The sequence below is a fragment of the Pteropus vampyrus genome, unplaced genomic scaffold, assembly GCF_000151845.1.
Source record: "Pteropus vampyrus isolate Shadow unplaced genomic scaffold, Pvam_2.0 Scaffold327, whole genome shotgun sequence".
In the NCBI taxonomy this organism is placed as follows: domain Eukaryota; kingdom Metazoa; phylum Chordata; class Mammalia; order Chiroptera; family Pteropodidae; genus Pteropus; species Pteropus vampyrus.
In genome coordinates, this window is record NW_011889108.1 from 824,199 (window position 1) to 842,923 (window position 18,725).

General features: G+C 44.0%; 1 protein-coding gene across 1 annotated transcript in view; it reads right to left on the reverse strand.

The window, feature by feature from the left end:
* Positions 1-325: 325 nt before the first annotated feature.
* SYNDIG1 (synapse differentiation inducing 1) overlaps positions 326-18,725 on the reverse strand; it is a 159,479-nt gene continuing 141,079 nt past the window's right edge. The window contains exon 3 of the mRNA XM_011378010.1: positions 326-484. Coding sequence (XP_011376312.1) covers positions 326-484 — 159 coding nt within the window. The remainder of the gene's footprint in view (positions 485-18,725) is intronic.

Here is an 18,725-nt window from a genome sequence, read left to right on the forward strand (position 1 = left end):
TGGCAGGCTGCAGAGCGAGATGCACTGTCATGAATCCACCAGAATCCATCCAGAGACAGCCTCATGGGTGAAGATCTTTGGAGCTTCCACTTGGAAGTGTTAGCAGTGTCATCTGTCTTATGTTCTACACAGTGCTGTGAAAATAATATTAAAAGGTAAAAACCAAAGAAATCCATGACTAGAAAATTTCAGGGTGTTATGGAATCATTTGACAATAATTTATACTATACAGCATCAGACAGGTGTGTCTTTCTTGCCAGCCCTGCTTTCTCTGCATCTGCATACAGCTGACCCCAGGTTCTTCCCCTATGTGCCCAGAGGAAGCTCATAGGTGGTTGATTTTGGAGAGGTAGGCAATAAGGGCCACGGCCACGCCCACATAAATGCCAGTTCCGATTGTGATGGAGAGCACAGCCAAGAACAGGGCCCGCCGAGAGCTGGTGCTGGCCTGGTGGAAGTCTCCCTTGGCCACAGCTTTGTTCGTCTGTAGAGTTAGAAAGGAAGGAGGGAGAAGAAAAAGGAAGTCGAGATGAGAAAGTTGGAACAAACGAAGTGAGGATAGGGTCTACCTCTGGCTCCCTTCCAACTTGAACTTAACTGATTCCAGGGAGAAAGACTAGCCAAGGGCTACTATGCATGCTCCCCTATTGACAGCAGTTATCTCCAACTGGCAAAGAAGGAATTGGCGGTGGGGGAGGGGGGAGTCTTTTACTTATTACTGCTTCACCACTGCAAGACACTCAAAGTGTAAACAAAAGGAAAGAGTCCTAAGAAAACACCCATGGTTGGCAGTAGCCCAACTGAGTCCCACCAATGTGGGGCCCAGGGGTTTGGGCATCAGTATGCCAAGGATGGGATAGATATTACACGTCCAATGCCCTGCTTTCTACCCAATAATGACATTTCCTTTTTTTTTTTGAATAACACTAAATTTTCTAAAGTATGTTCACGCTTACCTTATTTAAGCTTTACACCATAGTAGGGGTGTGGGGAAGGACATTATGGTTCTTTTTCCCAGAGAAGAAACAATGGCATGAGATCATGAAATTGACTGCAGGATACTTGAAATTCTACTCTTCAGCTGGTGGCCCTGGAATCATGCTTTCCTGATCATCTCCCTCCCTTGCATAGCTAGAGTTGGTACAATTCATCCACCAATAAAATGGTTTGAGATAAGACCAATATCTAGATTTATAGTTGTTCAATTACATAACAAGGTGTTGGTCTAATAAAATTCATGTTTCTTGGGGTCATGAGGTAGCAGGAATGTAAAGATTTTGGGCGATGTATCTGATGTGTAGCCTTCCTTATCTTGCTCTACAAGTGAGATTAGGTGCAAAACCAAGAGTATGGTGATTGTTGTGGGATTCAGCTGTGATCATTATGGAGGAAACACCTAGTAAAATGGCAGCTTATCTGGCAGATAAGGGTGGAGGTTACCAAGGTGTATAACTCTCAGGAGTGTCATGTAATGCCGAGGCGGGCAACCCTATGCCAGTGAGGGATTCTGTATGGTCAGGGTAAAAGCAGAGTCCACTCTCCTGGTAGAATGTCCTAACTTGCTCTCTGGTCCATTTCTAGGAACCAGATTATGGCCGGATCCCGTTTCCATGTGACAAAAGTAGTATTTCTAAATTGAGAGGAATTTTTGTCAAAATGGAAGGATAGATAAATGCTGAGCTTGCCCCCTCTCACAATCACATCAAAACTGCAACGAAATTACAGAATAGCCATCATTGGAAAGCCTAGCTGAGCAGAAGTCCTACAACAGGTGACACATAGAAGAGGCTACCTCAAGATTGGTAGGGAGTATAGAGATCTCAAACGAGCTGGTCCCGCACCTGTATTTGGCAGTTGAGAATCTGGGTAAATATTTTGGCTGTGGAGCTCCCCTCAGAAAAGCGAGGGGTTCTGGCCCTACACTGGGCTCCCCAGGCAAGGGTTCTAGTGCTGCAAAAAGAAGGCTTCACAACTTTTGGCTGTAAATACCAGCAAAAATCATGGCTGAGTGAGCTGGAGAGCTGAGGGAGTTGCAGGCTTTCCTCTTAAAGTGCCTGCTCAGACTTATCGCTGATGGACTCGCTTACTCTGAGCTCCAGTGCTGGGGCAGCAGCTCGAAAGGCACCAGGAACATATGGGGAGGAACTGAGTTGTCTGGTTTCAGAGTGAGGGCTGGAGGGGCAGCTTTCTCCCAGACAGAAATGTTGGCAGAGGGTATTGTTCCTTTGCTGAACCCTCCCATGCCTGGCTTGCAGAACCAGGTAGCTACCACATATGAGTCTCCTAAAAGGTAGCTAACACTGGTCACTCTGCCCTGGTGATTACCTGAGATCCTGACCTCCTCAACTTGTGGGCCTACCTGAGCTGCTTCTAGTGCATTTTCCATACAAATGGCTGGTGTTGGCTCATGCTGCAGACTTTCCTAAAATGTCTTAAAGGTTCACAAAACCCAAACAGTCATAATCTGGCCTCAGCATGCCCCATACATCTTGCTGAGCAGCACCAAACCTGGTGCTAGTGGCAGTCAATTTCAGTTTTCAGCTTGGCCTTTCGAGGTATATTTAAGTCTAACGTGGGTGGCAGCCGTTTGCTGATTTCTTGGTGGCTCATGCCAGGTGGCTCTGGGCAGGGCACAGGCTACAGCTAAACTTGGCCTGTGGCAGGGCCCCTCCCAGGAGGCCCTGGTCTGCATGCCCAGTGGCCAGCTTCAGTCTGAGCTGGAGCACTGCCTGGGGTTACATCTGAGGATGACACGCCCAAAGGGCATATACTGTAGGCACCAGAGCTCGGCTAAAGCGAATCTTGTTCTGTAGGGTCAGCTCCTGCACAACAGCTCCTCCATTGGTCATCACAATGAATCAGCCTGAGGGTCAATCCCTCCCATCCATAAGAAAACAGCAACCAAGGCTCAACGGCAACAGGAGGGCACACACGACCCATACAAGTGACATACCTGGAACACCCAACTCAGATGGCCAAGGAAGACAGTGTTACTGGGTCCTATAGGACACCTACTACATAAAGTTACTACTAAGACTGGGAAACACAGTGGCCCTTCCTAATACATAGAAATAAACACAGAGAGGCAGCCAAATGGGAAGATAAAGAATCGTGTCCCACATGAAAGAATAGAACAAAGTTCCACAAAAAGAACTAAATAAAATGGAGACAAGTATTCTACCAGATAGAGAGTTCAAAACACTTTTATAAGGATGCTCAATGAACTCAGGGAAAGAGTAGATGAACTTAGTAAGAACTTTAACAAAGAGACAGAAAACATAGAAGTGGAGATAGAAAACAAAAGTGGAGCTAGAGAACATAAAAAGGAACCAGTCAGAAATAAAGACTACAATAAATGAAATGAAGAATACCTTAGGAGGAATTAATAGTAGATTAGATGAGGTGGAGGATCAAATCAGCATTTTAGAAGATAAGATAGCAGAAAACACCCAATCAGGATGGCAATAAGAAAAAAGACTTTAAAAAAAATGAGGATCTTTTAAGGAGCCTCCAGAACAATATCATGCGCACTAACATTCGCATCATAGGGGTACTAGAAGGAAAAGAGAGAGCAAGGAATTAACCTATGTCAAGAAATGACTGAAAACTTTCCTAACCTGGTGAAGGAAATAGACATAAAAGCTCAGGAAGTGCAGAGTCTCAAACAAGATGGACCCAAAGAGGCCCACAACAAGACACATAATAATTAAAATGCCAAAGGCTAAACAAAGAGAGAATCTTAAAAGCAGCAAGAGAAAAGCAGTTTGTTACCTGCAAGCGAGCTCCACTAAGACTGTCAGCTGATTTCTCAATAGAAACTTTACCAGTCAGAAGGAATTGGTATGAAATATTCAATGTGATGAAAACCAAAGACCTACACCCAAGATTACTCTACCCAGCAAAGCTAACATTTAGACTCAAAGGACAAATAAAGAGCTTCCCAGACAAGAAAAAGCTAAAGGAGTTTGTCATGATCAGGCCAGCATTACAGGAAATATTAGAGGGACTTCTTTAAGAAAAAGAAGAAAAAAAGAAAAAAATATGAATAATAAAATAGCAATAATTACTCTAACACAAGAGCTCTAGGCCAGGAACCTGTACCTGGGATATTCCAGGAAAACCACCAGGGAGGACCAGAGGGGTGTGACATGCCTTTATTACTCACGGCACAGAGAAGCTTCAGCAGTGGCTGGTTGGAGCTTCAAGAAAAGGCCTCAATTCAAAGGTAAGCGATGTTTTTATGCTCACAAGCAGAGGGAGAGGTAATCTCACTGGAGGAGCAGCCTCCTTCTCAGGTGGGTGGGAGCAAGATGTGCTGCTGGTTATAGGAGTAGATAACATCCATGGGAGCAGCAGAAACATCCTTGGAAGCAAGCACTGTTGAAAGCCCTTTGTGTACTGCCTTTCTTGGCTGCTGGCCAGACAGCCAGTTGTCTTCTGAGTATGTGGAGGGGCTATGTTCTGAATTAACACCACAACTACATATCTAGAGACAATTACTTTAAATGTAGATAGGTTAAATGCTCCAATCAAAAGAAAGGGCAGCTGAATGGGTAAGAAAACAAGACCCTTACATATGCTGCCTATAAGAGACTCGCTTCAAATTGAAAGACACACTAAAAGTAAAGGGATGAGAAAAGATGTTTCACAAAGATGGAAATAAACAACAACAACAACAAAAGCTGGGGTAGCAATACTTATACCAGACAAAATAGACTTTAAAACAAAGGCTATAACAAGAGACAAAGAAGAACCCAGTTATTCTACTTCTGTGTATTTATCTGAAGAAATACAGAACACTGCTTTGAAGGGACATGCGAATCCATATGTTCATTGCAGCATTATTTACAGTAGCCAAGATATAGAGACATCCTAGGTGCCCATCAATGGTTGAATGAATAAAGAAAAGGTGGTATATATATACAATGGAACAATAGTCAGCCATAAAAAAAAGGATGAAATCTTGCCATCTCCAACAATATGGATGGACCTAGAGTTTATTGTGCTCAGTCAGACAGAGAAAGACAAATACCACAGGTGGAATCTAGAGAATAGTATAAACAAACAACGGAAACAAGCTCATAGATACAGAAAGCATTTTGATGGTTGTCTGATCAGGGGTTAGGGAATGTGTGAAGGAGGAGGGCATTAAGAGGTACAAATTGGTAGTTACAAAGTAGGCATGGGGATATAGAGTATAGCATGGGGAATATAGTCAGTAGTATTGTAATAACTATGTATGGTGTCAGATGGGTGCTGGATTTATTGGGATGATTACTCCTAAGTTTTATAAATGTCTAATTACAGTGTTGTACACATGAAATTAACATAATATTGTATGTCAAATAATTTGAAAAATAAACAGTGGTATTAATACATTGTATAGATAGGTATGGGAGTCACTATATTTTTTACTCAATAAAAACACCAAGGCCTTTACAATGGATCAAAAATGGTGAGATTCCAAGAAAACTCATGAAATGAAGTTCAATCCTCTGTGGTCCCGACCCAATCTGATGAGGTCTGGAGCTCTGCATTAGGTTGAGAAAGGACTCTGGTCTGCTTTATGGCTTCCCTCCCTTTTCCCTAATTTCTGCATTTTGAAGGCCAATTTTTATGTCTTCCTCCTTCAATTATTTGGCTTGGAAGCCCATTTGGGAGCTAACCACCAACAATTTTTAATGAAGCAGGGCTAAGGGAATGTAGAATGGGAAGCCTCCTAGGATAGTAGTAATTAATTAAGTTTTCATTAGCTGTGTTTCATTTTACCTAGTAGCATTACTAATCTTCAAGATCTTAGAATATAATTCACTAACTGCTAATCCTCAGCCAAGCAACCATCCTGTATTAAAATGGAATTTGCTGCTATCTCTGCCATTAGCACTTTCCTTGTCACCGTCACCCTGGATTCTGCTACAGGAGCAATGCAAAGATACAGAGAGAAAGGCAGGGTGTCCACTCTGCATTTCTTACCCCTGGACTCAGGGCCCTGCGGGGAGTTCCTGTGTCTCCGAGGCCTGACCTATTTCATTGGAGTTCACACATTTTAGGAATGTTCTTTAGTGTTTGCCTTTCCTGCTCAACTGTGTGCCCCAGAAACAGGTCTACATCCCCCTGTCCATGTGTGCTGCTCAAAGCCTGGGCTAACATCCCAGGGGGATGGCAGGAACTCATTAAACATTTCATGAGTGACCAGGCAAGTGAACTCTGTAAGACCAGCACCCCTCAAATGCTTCCAAGTGGTATTGGCCTACAGGCACATCCTCCTTGTTTCTCTGGTGGCCTTTATGAGGAAGGCAGGGTACTGGGAAATCTTGGCCTAAGCTCAACTCCACAGACACCCACCTCCTCCTGTGGATTCTGAGCACAAACAGCACCGATGCTCTCATCCTCAGGAGCCCCAAGCGTCTTTTGAAAAATCACTCTCACTTATTTGTTCTCATAGTCTAAGCTGGGGAACCTTGATTTATGTTTTTGTTTGGTTTTAGGGTGATTGTTCAACAGAGACCCAATATCTGCTAGCAGGGGCAGAAGGACATCACAGGTGCTTCTTGGCTGGAATAAGCAGGTGTTATTTGCTTGTCGTAATTCGAAATGTAGACTTGTCTACACCCTCATATATTGAGTATTCAGCAAGCACACTGAGAAGCTGGACCCCAGGGCAGCTTGTGGATCTGATCAGCCCCAACTGTAACATGTCAGATAGCTTTACAGCAGGAATTCTCAAGCCTGATGCACATTTGAATCCCTGGAGAGCTTTGAAAACTCCTGATGCCTAGGTCACACCCCAGGCCAAGTAAGTCAAATGCTCTGGATTGGGACTTGGGCTCTGCACCTTTCAAGCTCTCAGGTGATTCCAACGTGCTGACAAGTGTGAGACCAAGGTGGCCAACTGCCTTGGTTTCCCATGATGTGGGATTTGCTGTGCTAGTTTGGGACAGTCCAGGCAAACTAGGATGAGAATGATGACTTTGCATGGAGGAAGCCATAGATCCACTTGCATGGAAAGGACACTGGTGACTTATGTCTTCCCAACAGAATCACAGTTTTACTTCATCAGGCTCACAGTGGGTGGGAAGGAAGCTGGGCAAATTGGAGGTCTGTAAGCTCAGCCTCCCTGGAGGCACCACTCTGACTTCTGCACATCGACTGCACTACACACATGAGGTTATAGTTTGCGGGAAGGGAAGTGGCCTAGACTTTGGGCTCTCCCAGTTTTGTTTTCAGTTTATGGGGTGTTATTTCTAAATCTCATTTCCTCTTGACTGGTTTATGGCCTTCAGGAGTTTATAACCTTCTGATCACCTCCTTTCTAATGGTAGTATAAGGCTAACACCTGTTTACATGGGGTCAACACTCCTTGCAGGTGGAAGCCTGGTCCTTGAGCCTACTCAGTCCTCCTGGGAAAATGCCTTCAGCTCTGACTTGAGCCAAAGAAAACAGAAGGCTTAATCCCACTTTTGCACTTTGTTCCAAGATAGTCAAATACTCATTTTACGAGGTCTTGGGCTTGTTAAGGGGTCCCCTTCCTCCTGTCTTGTCCGTACTCCTCCTGCTCCCTCTAACGCTGCCCAAGACAGATCCTTCCACAGGCAGACCTACTCATATTGCCTCTGAGTGCCCACTATGGTTCTCATGCCTTGTAGAGCAGCCTGCAGGCTTCTTACCCCAAACCTAGACCTGCAGGGCTTAATCTCCTCCCATAGTCTGTCTTGCCCTCAAGTCCCTCCCATTGCACGGTTGCAGGTGTTCCCAGCCAAGGCTTCATTTGGGATTGTGTAAGACTTCATTTGGGATTGTGCAAGACTTCATTTGGGATTGTGCAAGGCTTCAAGTACTCCACTGATTATAAAAGGGGACTAGAGTATCTGAAACTCAGTGTACCCATCTGCATAGTGAGCCCCATAGGTGGCTGTGAGGGTGAAACGAGGTCCATGTGAAGCCTTTAGCATGACCTTGGAACCAAGTAGGTCCAGTCAGCGAGGGCTTTCCCACTGCCATCTGCTCTCTGCCCTCCAGATTTCTCCAATGGCCACCTGCCTATGGCTGAGAGGCTGACCCAGGGTCCACTGCCAGGCCCCCAGCCATTCCCTAAAGGCTGTCTGACAGCCCCTGTCGAATATTGGCAGAGGAAACTGGGATCACCAACCAGTGAGGTCTCAGGACCGACCCCTCCTCCAGCTTCTCCTAAGCCTCTCTCCTGTGCCCTCAGCTGCTCCTCGCCCCAGCCACTACACTGTCTCTTGGACCCCGCCCCACACCGCTTTTGTAAATAAGCGCTCCTCAAGTGATCTAATTTGGGCAGGCTATTTTCTGACGACAATTACAGTTGTTATAAATGCTTGCATCAGTTGTGAAAAGTCTCTCCATCTGGAGAGGGCTCCCTGAGGACCTCCTCGGGCAGCCTGACCTGCAGGCTCTCTGTGGCTGGTGAGAGGCTCCCTGGTGTCCAGCAGCTAACCTGGGATGTCTGTTCTCGGCTCAAGGGTATGTTTACTGGTGTGAAACACAGCATTCCCAATTTTGTGGCTTAAAACAAGAATAAGTACTTCCATCTGTTTCCATTTCCGAGGGTCAGGAATTTGGGAGCTGCTTTATTTGGGCTTGGAGGGGCATGGGCTGCAGTCACCTAGACATCCTCATAGTGTTAAGGGTTATGCCCATATACTTGCTCAGCACTGCTGTCTGGGTGGGGCAAGTCCCACCTTTTCATAGTGTTCCCTTGCCTGAAACTTCCTCTCCTTCTTCATGGCCCTGCTCATCTCTAGTCTGTCCATAATCCCCTCCTAGACAAATGGCATGTCCTTGCAACATCTAGGAATCTGCTTTTGGGGGCCTCTTTTTGAGAGTTTGTTTGGAAGTTCTAGCAGGGGAATGCAGCTACTCATATACTGTTGAATGAAGAACGGTCCTCTCCTCTATCGGGAAAGGTCGTCCTCTTCGAGTGCGCACCTTTGGGAGGGATGTACATAGAGCAGTGAGGGAGGAAGGGGACACCCGCCTGGCCAGCCAGATCAGCTGAATCAACCCTGGTGATCAATGGGGTGTCACAGCCAGATCACCCTTACATCCTGAGGGCCCTTTTTTGGGCTGTAGCTCAGGCTGGTGCTCACAGGGTCTGCTCCTACTTGCCCAGGGTGACTGTAAACTCCTATGAAACTGCAGGACACATACACGATATCACAGTAGACAGCTCCTCCTGTCAGAGCAGAATCACATTGGTGTCAACCATCAGGGAAGTGACATATTTGGGCTCCTGAGTCTAGGCTAAGTGTTGTACCTCCCTTTTGAGCTTGTGTTCCAAAGGTCAACAGATAGCTTTCTCTCAGCACTGCCTCTGTCACCATGAAGGCAGAACCATGAGAGCCAAAGCATTGAACAGAAGGGTGTGTCTGGCACCAACCAGCCTCTGACCCAGTCTGCAATCCCATTCATGCTCTGAACATAGCAGGAGAGTGCCTGTTCCTCCTTTGGGTAGGGACCTTCTCCCTTGTCCTTGCCCTTTTTTCCCACAGGTCACCAGGGAAGTGTGTTACTTTCTTTTGGGGAAACTTTTGCTCAGGAAACAAAAAGTGCAGGTGGCTGGCTAGGTACTGAACAACAACCAAACTGCAACTTTTGTGTGCCAGTGGGAGCTCAGTGGGACCCAGTGAGCTGTGACTTCTACCCTCATGAAGTCTGCTTGGAGTAGAGTCTCAGGGGAGAGAGAGCGAGCCTTAACACAGGGCTTAGCATCAAAAAACAGGAATCAGTGGTCAGAACTCAAGAAACCGCTCAGGCTCCCATTGGCTGACTGGATGCAGGGCTCAGACACAATCCAGATAAGAGAAATGTCTTTTAAACTCACACTCAGAAGGTGCTGAGCTCATGTACACCCCATTGGAACATTTCATGTTGAAACTCAAAATGTGCAATCTGGTTCTTTGGATACATAACTACCTTCACTTACTTGTTTGCAAAGATATGTAGAAAATCATATTTTAAAGTTAAAAACAAAAGTAAAATATTAGTGCTAAAGCTTATGAAAGGAACTTTCTTCTCCCTTAAGTGAAGTGCTATTTAAACGAAAGAAATGAAAATCATATAAACAGCTTTGTCTAAAATTGCCGCCATCAGAATCATGATTCACTGGATAAAACCATGAGGTCAGTCACCATGTGCACCAGTGGTCATACCTCCTGAGGCTGGGACAACTATCATGACAAACCGCTGTGCCAGGGGAACATGCTATCAGAAGACAGAATGCTCCTTAAACACATTTAAAGCTCATTTTGCTCAGGTTTTCATGGTAAGAAATGACCAGTTTATAGAGTAATTAAGTCAAATTCACATTTCTTATTTGGGACTTTTTAATTCTTAAGCTGTATTTACCCACAAACACTTCTTGTGGTAACAGAACTCGTGATTAGTAATGTTAATGGGGTGGTTTCATTGCAGGACTGGCTCCTTCTTGTGGTCTTTGACCTGCTTCCAGGCCCTGCTTTATTCTAATGCCTCTTGGCATGTCCAGGTCTTGCCTACAGGGATTAACCAGGCTGTTCTCACCTACTTCCTGTCATGTCTTCCCTTTTCCTGCCCACGTGAGGTCCCAGACTTACCGAAGAGATTTCTCTTGGTGTTTGCTAGCATGCTGAAGCCCCTGCACAGAGGGTAGACCAAGTCTTGCCTGGAGAATCTAGGTGAGTAGGCCAGCAGCTTCAGCATCAGAATGAAGAGGAGTACTACTCTGTGGGGACAGGTCGGGACCTCTCCATCAGTCAGGGAAAAAGAGGCATGGATGTTTCCCAGGGCCCAGATGTGGGGTGTCATGGGAACTGTCTTAGATCCTGTCCAGTGGAGCCCAACTGAGGGCAAGTGGACCTCTTCAGAAAATGCTAATGGAAAACACATGGCCTATCTCAAGCAAACTGGAGTCTGTGATTCAGAATGTATGTGGGGCTCTGCAAAGCACCCACCCAAATTGTCAAGATGAGAAAAAGTTTTATATGCTTTGCAGGCCCAGAGGGCATGAGGCCTCATATGACAATCCAAGGTGGGTAAGTCTTCTCTATCTGCTATTTCTACTTGCTCACCATGTCTGATTCCAACACAACAGACACCATGGTTGGCAAGCTGGGAGAAGAGACTAAACCTCTTTTTCTCAGGTCTGTAGGCATGCCATTGTAGAATGCATCTTAAAAGAACAGTGCTATACGCCAACCCTCAGAATGGCTCAAATAGAAAAGAGAAACAGTACAAAATATTGGCAAGAATGTGGAAAAACTAAAATTTTCAAAAACTGCTGGTGAGAGTGTAAATTCGTGTCACTACTTGGAGAAACCTTAGTACTTCTTAGAGCCGAACATATCAATACGTTATATATGACAGTTCCCTTCATGGTAAATGCTCAACAGGAAATTTTCCTATGTTCACTAAAAGGCATCTACAAGAACGTTCACAGCATTAACTGTAATAGCCCCCAAATGGAAAACCAGTCCAGTGTCCAAAAACTGTAAAAAGGATAAATAATAATAATATCCAATAATGGCAATGAAATACACTTCAGGAACATAATTTTATCAGAAGAAGCAGGACACATGATTCTATTCACATAAAGTACTAAACAGGCCAAAATAATCTATGCTGTTTGTTAGCAGACAAGTCAGGTTAGTGGATATCTATGGGTAGGTCAATAATTGAAAGAAAGCATAGTTTTAAAAATCTACTCTTGCACTCCAAGATAATTTTAGAAATAATTCTAACAAGAATTAAATGAACAGGTAAGAATTATCAATAAAGAATAAAGAAACTCATTTTATAAATCTATAGGAGAAATGAAATGAGATACTAATTTTCCTATAAACATAGATGTAAATGAAATTCATCAAGTGGCTCCCCTCTCCAGACCCTCTTCTGGCCTATGTATTTGCAGTGGCCTTTCACCATTTATCACCATTTGAATGCCTAATTCATCTATTATATCTTCATTGGAGCCTGGCCTGCCTCCTGCTGAGGGAAAGGCTCCTGAGGGCCCCTGAGTTCTCCATTTCAGCCCATACCTCCCTGGTGCACTTGTACTTGCCTTTCTCCCTTCACACCAGGCCAATCACCCAGCAAGGCCCGCATGCTTACCATTCCTAGATGGGCTCAGCACACATCACTCGGTGAATAAACTGCAGAGAACAGTGCAGCAACTGTCAGCTTTTTCTCCAAGTGCAACATGCTTTGGTCAGAAACATTTCCACCCTGTATAGGAACCCCTTGGAAGCATCCCCTTGGCTGATAATCACTGGTCTTATACAGAGTCTTCAAACTGATAAGGATGATACATATCAAGGCATATCCAGAAAGAAAATATTTATAGCTATGTCTCCTTACTATAGATAATGAAGCCTGTTTGGTTCTGAGAGCACCTGGAACATCTTGGCAATCTAAGTGTGAGCATGATGCAATGCTCTCCAGGACAGAGAGAGAGAGAGAGAGATTTGCTGCTCCTCAGGGAATACAGGAGAGAAGGGGAGAAGATTCGGGAAAACAGAGTCTGGAGAGGAACTGTTCAGGCAGGTGCTGTAGAGGAGAGCTTTCTGTGATTGATGGAGATGTTTTGTCTGTGCTGTCCAGCATGGTGGCCACTAGCCACCTATGACTATTGAACAATTGGAATGTTGCTAGTGTGACTATGGAACTGAATTTTAATATTATTTAATTTTAATTAATTTAAATAGTCAAATGTGGCTGGGGCCACCATATTGGTAGCATAGATTCAGAAGAAAACATGGCAGAAAACCCCACTGGAAGGAGAAGTGAGGGAAGGCAAGAAGAACCCCAATGTGGGGTGAATCAAAAGAAGGCAAAATGCTTAAAACTGCCAGGCTGCACACTGTGTGGGGGGCATTCCCTGGCCCCCTGGGAAACTGGCTCTACAACATGCCTGCCTTATATGGATTTATGTGTAGATTTATTTTACCTCCCACCCCAATTTGGTTCAACATCAGGTGGAGATAATAAAACAGATGCAAGATGAAGGAAATGGGTGACCCACAAGAAGGAAGAGCCCCTTAAATTTTCAGATTACTTGGGGAGGCTTTTGGACTTCTACAGGGCCTGGCACGAGCTTACTTTCAGTTAGAGGGTCCACAGGCCTTCTTCATATTTGGAATCTCTCAAAGGAGTTGCACTGACTCTAGACATTGGTGACACTGAGGCAAGGTCCTCTAAATTAAACTCCATCCCCTGGTATGCGACCATCCCCTTCTCTAGCTGACCGAGAGATGTTCTGAAGTGCCTGGGCTCTAGTGCCTCTCGGGTAGACCAGGAACTTTGGCCCAACATTTCTCCTAGTTCTTGATTCAGTTTCCCATAAGCTTTTGCCAAAGCCCTCTTTTCCTTTAGCTGGGAAACAACTACTGTTGTTTCAGGGAAAATCATGATTTTCCCTGAAATGTAGCTCCACTACTTTGTCTTTCTTACACTTACTTATTTTAAGGGTAAGAATGGGTAAGGTTGGATGTTTTCACATTCCACAAAATCCATAGACACATTCTTTCCATTCTTGTTAAGGATTTGGGTCCAGGCACAGCTGAGAGAGCCTTAGCAGAAAATGTCAGGGCCTGGACACCAGCCTCCAAGATTTGTGATGGGCTCCTGAAGACATTTACTGCCTTCAGAACCACTTTTTCAGAAATTTGTAGCACTTCGGGGACTTTATGGCTCATTTTTCCTCCAGTACCAATATCTATCTGGTTATATTACATTTCTTTGCAATATCACAAAGGTTATTTCCATTATTTATTACTGCCTAACATTCAGTAAGCACTCACAAGGCACTCAGAACTGTACTTGAAGGAGAGGCAGACTCTGTGATATTCTGAATGAGAATAAGATAATTTAGACATAATGAACCTGGAGGATGGAAAACCTCTCAAAGGCAGGTGGTCTGACACTTAAGTCTCAACATATATGTTTCTTTCCTTACATGAATTTAATTCCAGGTGTATTTTTACGGATGACTCCCACCCCTGCTACTCTTTTTAAGCAACTTTTCTATTTTAATCCATTTAAAGAAATAAATCTTTTGTTGTTAGGTCTGAATGGCAGAAAGGAAATCAGTTATACAATGAATGTACCAACTGTGTCTAGGTAACATCTGACTCAAACACTGGTTTGCCTGGGCTCAGGCTGAGTATGGGCCTTCACAGAGCCACCCAACCTTGGTCTGGATCACTGCACTCACGGGGAAGGAACTTCCTATGGAGATGTCTACAGGTTCCTCTCATCGATGCCACCTCTTCTGTGGATGTCATTTTTACAGGGAACACAATCACAACAACATAAATCTAAGGAAACAACAACCACTGTGCCAGGCCAATGTGGGACATTCTCCATGTGAGATTTGAGAAGCCCAAACTCTTGAAGCCACTCAGCTCATGAGCGGCCTTCCCATTAGATGTTCCTCCCTGCAGCTAGGCCTCAAATGGTTTCACGCTCTTGTACTCTCCCACATGCTAGCTTCTGGTCTCATGCAGAGAGAAGCCTATCTTGGTTTCCCCACACACTCAGGTTTTCCTCGTTGTAAGAGGAGGGCCAGGAGGCTGGGACTTTTCCAGTGAGGGCACAGGGAATTTAAGAAGAACCCAAGCAAAATGGGAGTCCTTGGGGGTGGACAAAGAGGTACTTTCCACTCAGCCCTGCCTCCTCATGCCCTTTGACTGCCACCTTCTCCTGTGCAGGCTAGTGGCTGAGACTTAGGTTCAAGCAATGCCCATCTCTTGGCTTGTGGTTTACATTCCAAAAGCACCCCCTACTCTGCTGTCCTACCCAGTGCAGCCCCATCTCACTCCAGTTCTCTTCTGGATGTCACAGATGCTCAAAATGCAGGTTGTTAGGGAGTAATAATGATCATAAGTTCTATTATTAAATTAGAATTATAGACAAAATCAGAGGGATTGAAATTTGCCACCATCTCCATTTCTTAAATTTAAACAACTGTAAATAGCCATATTTTTGCATATTGGCTTTCCCCATGTCTTTCATTCTTTTGAAAATTTGTTTACATAAACACGCATATATACTAAGTATAAGATTCATAGAAGAAGTGAACAATTCATAAATGTACAGCTTGGTAAATTTTCATAAGTGCACACATCCATGTAATCAGCATTTGGACCAAGAACAGAACAGGACCACCACCTGAAAGCCTGCCACTGCCCCTATTGTTGCCAGCTTTGGAACTTTCTATAACAGATCTTATAACATAAACCCTGGCTTCCTTCACTTTGTGAGATTCATCCCTATTGCATGTAGTTATAGATAATTTTTTCTTTAGTGTCCTTCTTCATGAACATACTATGATTTATTTGTCCATTCTCTTGTGCAAAGGCATTTGGGCGATTTCCAGCTTGGGGCTACTATGATAGGGCTGCTATGAACATAAACCTTCTAGTATTTTTTAAATGAGCATGTATATTTATTTTTGTTGGGTATATAGGTAGGAGTAGAAATGCTGATAATAGGGTGTGTATATGCTTAGTTTGTAAAACAGTTTTTATGATCACAGCAAAGTATGCATGCAGGATTTTATAAAATATATGGTACAAAAGATTTCAAAAATAAAACATCAGCAGCGGTGTCATGAGTACTTCTGTATCACTGAGGTCCTTTCCCAAAGACATGTTATAAACTTTTTAGTGGATTTGTCTGGTATTTACTAATTTCTTAAAATGTTATAATTTTTTAATTTCTTAATTTATTAACTTATCAAGTAATTATCACTGATAATTGTGGTAGATAAGGAGTTGCTTTCTTATAAACCTCCTCTGCCCCTGCTTCTGCCTCACCCCAATTGTCATCTCTTTCCTTTTCCCTATCCTTCTAATGCAGTCATTACAGCATTTAGTTAACCTGTTATCTGACTATGAACATTCCCTTCACTGCTAAGCCAAGTACATTTGTGTTGTTTCTTCTCTTCTAGCCTTGATTACTGTAGTGTCTCATCTGATTGATGGAATTATTCATTTTCTTTACCACACTCACCAATAGTCTCTCAATACATTATTTCACAATATGATCAAACATTATCAGATAATCAATCAATTCCTTATTATTTTCATGGAGACCACACTCCTTGGGTTTGCTATCTTTCTGCTCCAATTTAATTTGATTGCTCTTTGATGCCATTTCTTTAACTACATCTTGGGAATTCCTTCTGCTTTCCTTCTATGTTACAGTTTTTGTTTCCTGGACCTCAGGAAGATTTGTTCTAGCAACACATGCTGCTGAAACCCCCATGAGAACTATTAGAGCATGGATGGTATGTTTTTGAGACTTCACATGTCTGTAAATGACCATGTACTACCACCACCACCATTACCCTTGATTAATAGTTTGGCTAGGTACAGAATTCTACATTAGAAATTATGTTTCCTCAGATTTATGAAGACCTGGGCCCATACTCTTCTCACTTCCAATCCTATCAAAAGGTCTAGCATTCTCCTTATACCACATTTACTGCTGTAACTAGTTTCTTCTCTCTGGAAGCTTTTGGGAAACCCCTTTTATCTCTGGGGTTCTAAAATGTTTATTTTAAATGCCTTGATGTTCAATCTCTGAATTAATCCTCCAATTGCCTCCTTTTTGTACTATTGTCCACCTCTGGCCTTTAGTTAATACTTTATGAAATATTTCTTCCTCAACTGTCCTCCAAGCCTTCGTAGGATTTTATTTTGTGTATCATGATTAATTTCCAAGAATTCTTTTTGTTCTTTCACTGTTGCTTTTTCACAACTTTTTGTTTTTGTTTCAGAAATTTAATTCTCCTCTCTCTGAAAATATTAATTCTATTGATTTTTTGAAAGATATTTTTCTATTTTTTTCATTGTCTCTTTATTCAAGTTCCTCCTTCTACCCTTCCTCATAAGTTCAGGTGTCATTTTTTCAGGTTAGAGGAGTTCTCAAATGTCAGTCAATCACTTGCAGCTATGACATTTAGGAGCACCAAAGGCCAACTAGATGTTATGTGTACACATATAGAGCAGACTATGGAGAAATTCTCTCTATATACTTACCCAAAATGTGCTAATATCTTTGTTTCCTGTTGCTCTATGTCCAATCTCTTTTTTTATGTCATGATTTTATGATTTTTATTTTATGGTAATGTTAGTAAAGCTTTTAGCATAATTTAAATTTAAAGTAATTTTAGTAAAGTCATTAGTTAAGTTCACGTGTATTCATTTTTTACTACTTGTGTAGCAGGATTGCCTGCTCTCGATTTTAAGAAATTTTGATGAAACAGTAGGGGAAGATGGTGGACTAGGTAAAAGCAGAGTTCACCTTCTCCCAGGTCTGCATTGAAATTATAACTAAATTATAGAATAATCAACGTGGAGAATCACTTGAAGTCCATTTGATCATGGCACATATGTATGATAATATAAAGAAGGAGCCGCATTGAAGCTAGTAGGAGGGGTGCAGTGATGAGTTGGGCTGGACCCCAGCCAGCTGGTAGTGGAGGAATGTTGGGAGGGAGAGCGAGGCTATGGAGGCTCCCCTGAAGGAGAGAGGGGTTCTGGCCTCATTTGGGGGCTCCCCAGCCTAGGAAAGAGGAGTTCCCCATAGTTCTGACTGTAAAAATCAGAGGGGGTTCTGGCCGTCTGTGTGAGACAGAAGGAGACTGAAAGCCTAGATGCCCCTTTGAAGAGACCACACACAGACTCTCTGACCTGCGGATACTCACCTGTGGCACTGGCAGTGGGTCAGAGACTCTTGCAAGATTCTTATGAGGAAAGACAACATTTCCTGGTGCCAGAATGAGGGCTGGATGGGCAGCCACCATTGTGCCTTTGTTGGGCCCTGCTATGGGGCAATATACAGACCTCTCCAGCTTGCCCATGCAGACCCCTCCCACAGGGCCAATATTGAAGCGCTGGCCTGAGGATATCAGCCTGCCCCACCGAACCTGCAGATTGCCCAGGGGCTTTTGTTGCTAGGTGGCTGCCACACCCTGCACATTTTCAGGGTCCCATGTGTCCTGGCTGGTTGACAGCACTGTGAGTGCGCATTTCAGAGACAGTTTCAGGCAAATCACTGCTGCCAACATGAACTTGTGTGGATCTTGGGGATCTGTGTGCCAGTCTCAGACAGTAGCTGGTTTTGCTGTGATCTGTGACTTTTGTGGGGACAGTCAAATGGTTACTGGAGTTGCAGCAAATCTGAGGCTGTATTGGTCCCTGAGACCCCACCCCAACCAACTCACAAATTGCCCTAGGTAGCCCATTGACAGTCAACTGCCACCTCTGTGCCCCTCACCCTGGTCTTCCAATCAACACAGGCAACAAACTTTGGCTAGCACAAAGTGGGCGCTGCTGTGGAAATCAATTGTAGGCAGACCTCTGCTGCCAGCAAGAACTGCAAGATCTTGTGGGGAGACCTCAGGGGACCGTGGGACCACCCCAGGCAGCAGCTGGTCTCACTGTGATCTGTGACTACAGCGGGAACACACAGGCACAGAAATTTCAGGCTGGATTAGCCTGAAAGCCCTTGTCTTCCTGAGATCTTGCTTCACCCAAGCCACAAAGTGCCTGCAGCCCACTGACAGACAGCTGCTCCTGCCCTGACATGGTGCATTCTGCCCAGACAACAGATCTCAGCCAGAGAAGTGAGCAAAGTTCAGGGAATACAGTTACAAGAAGATCACTGATGCCAGCACAAGATACAGTATCACTTGGGCAGATCTCAGGGGTTTTGTGGGC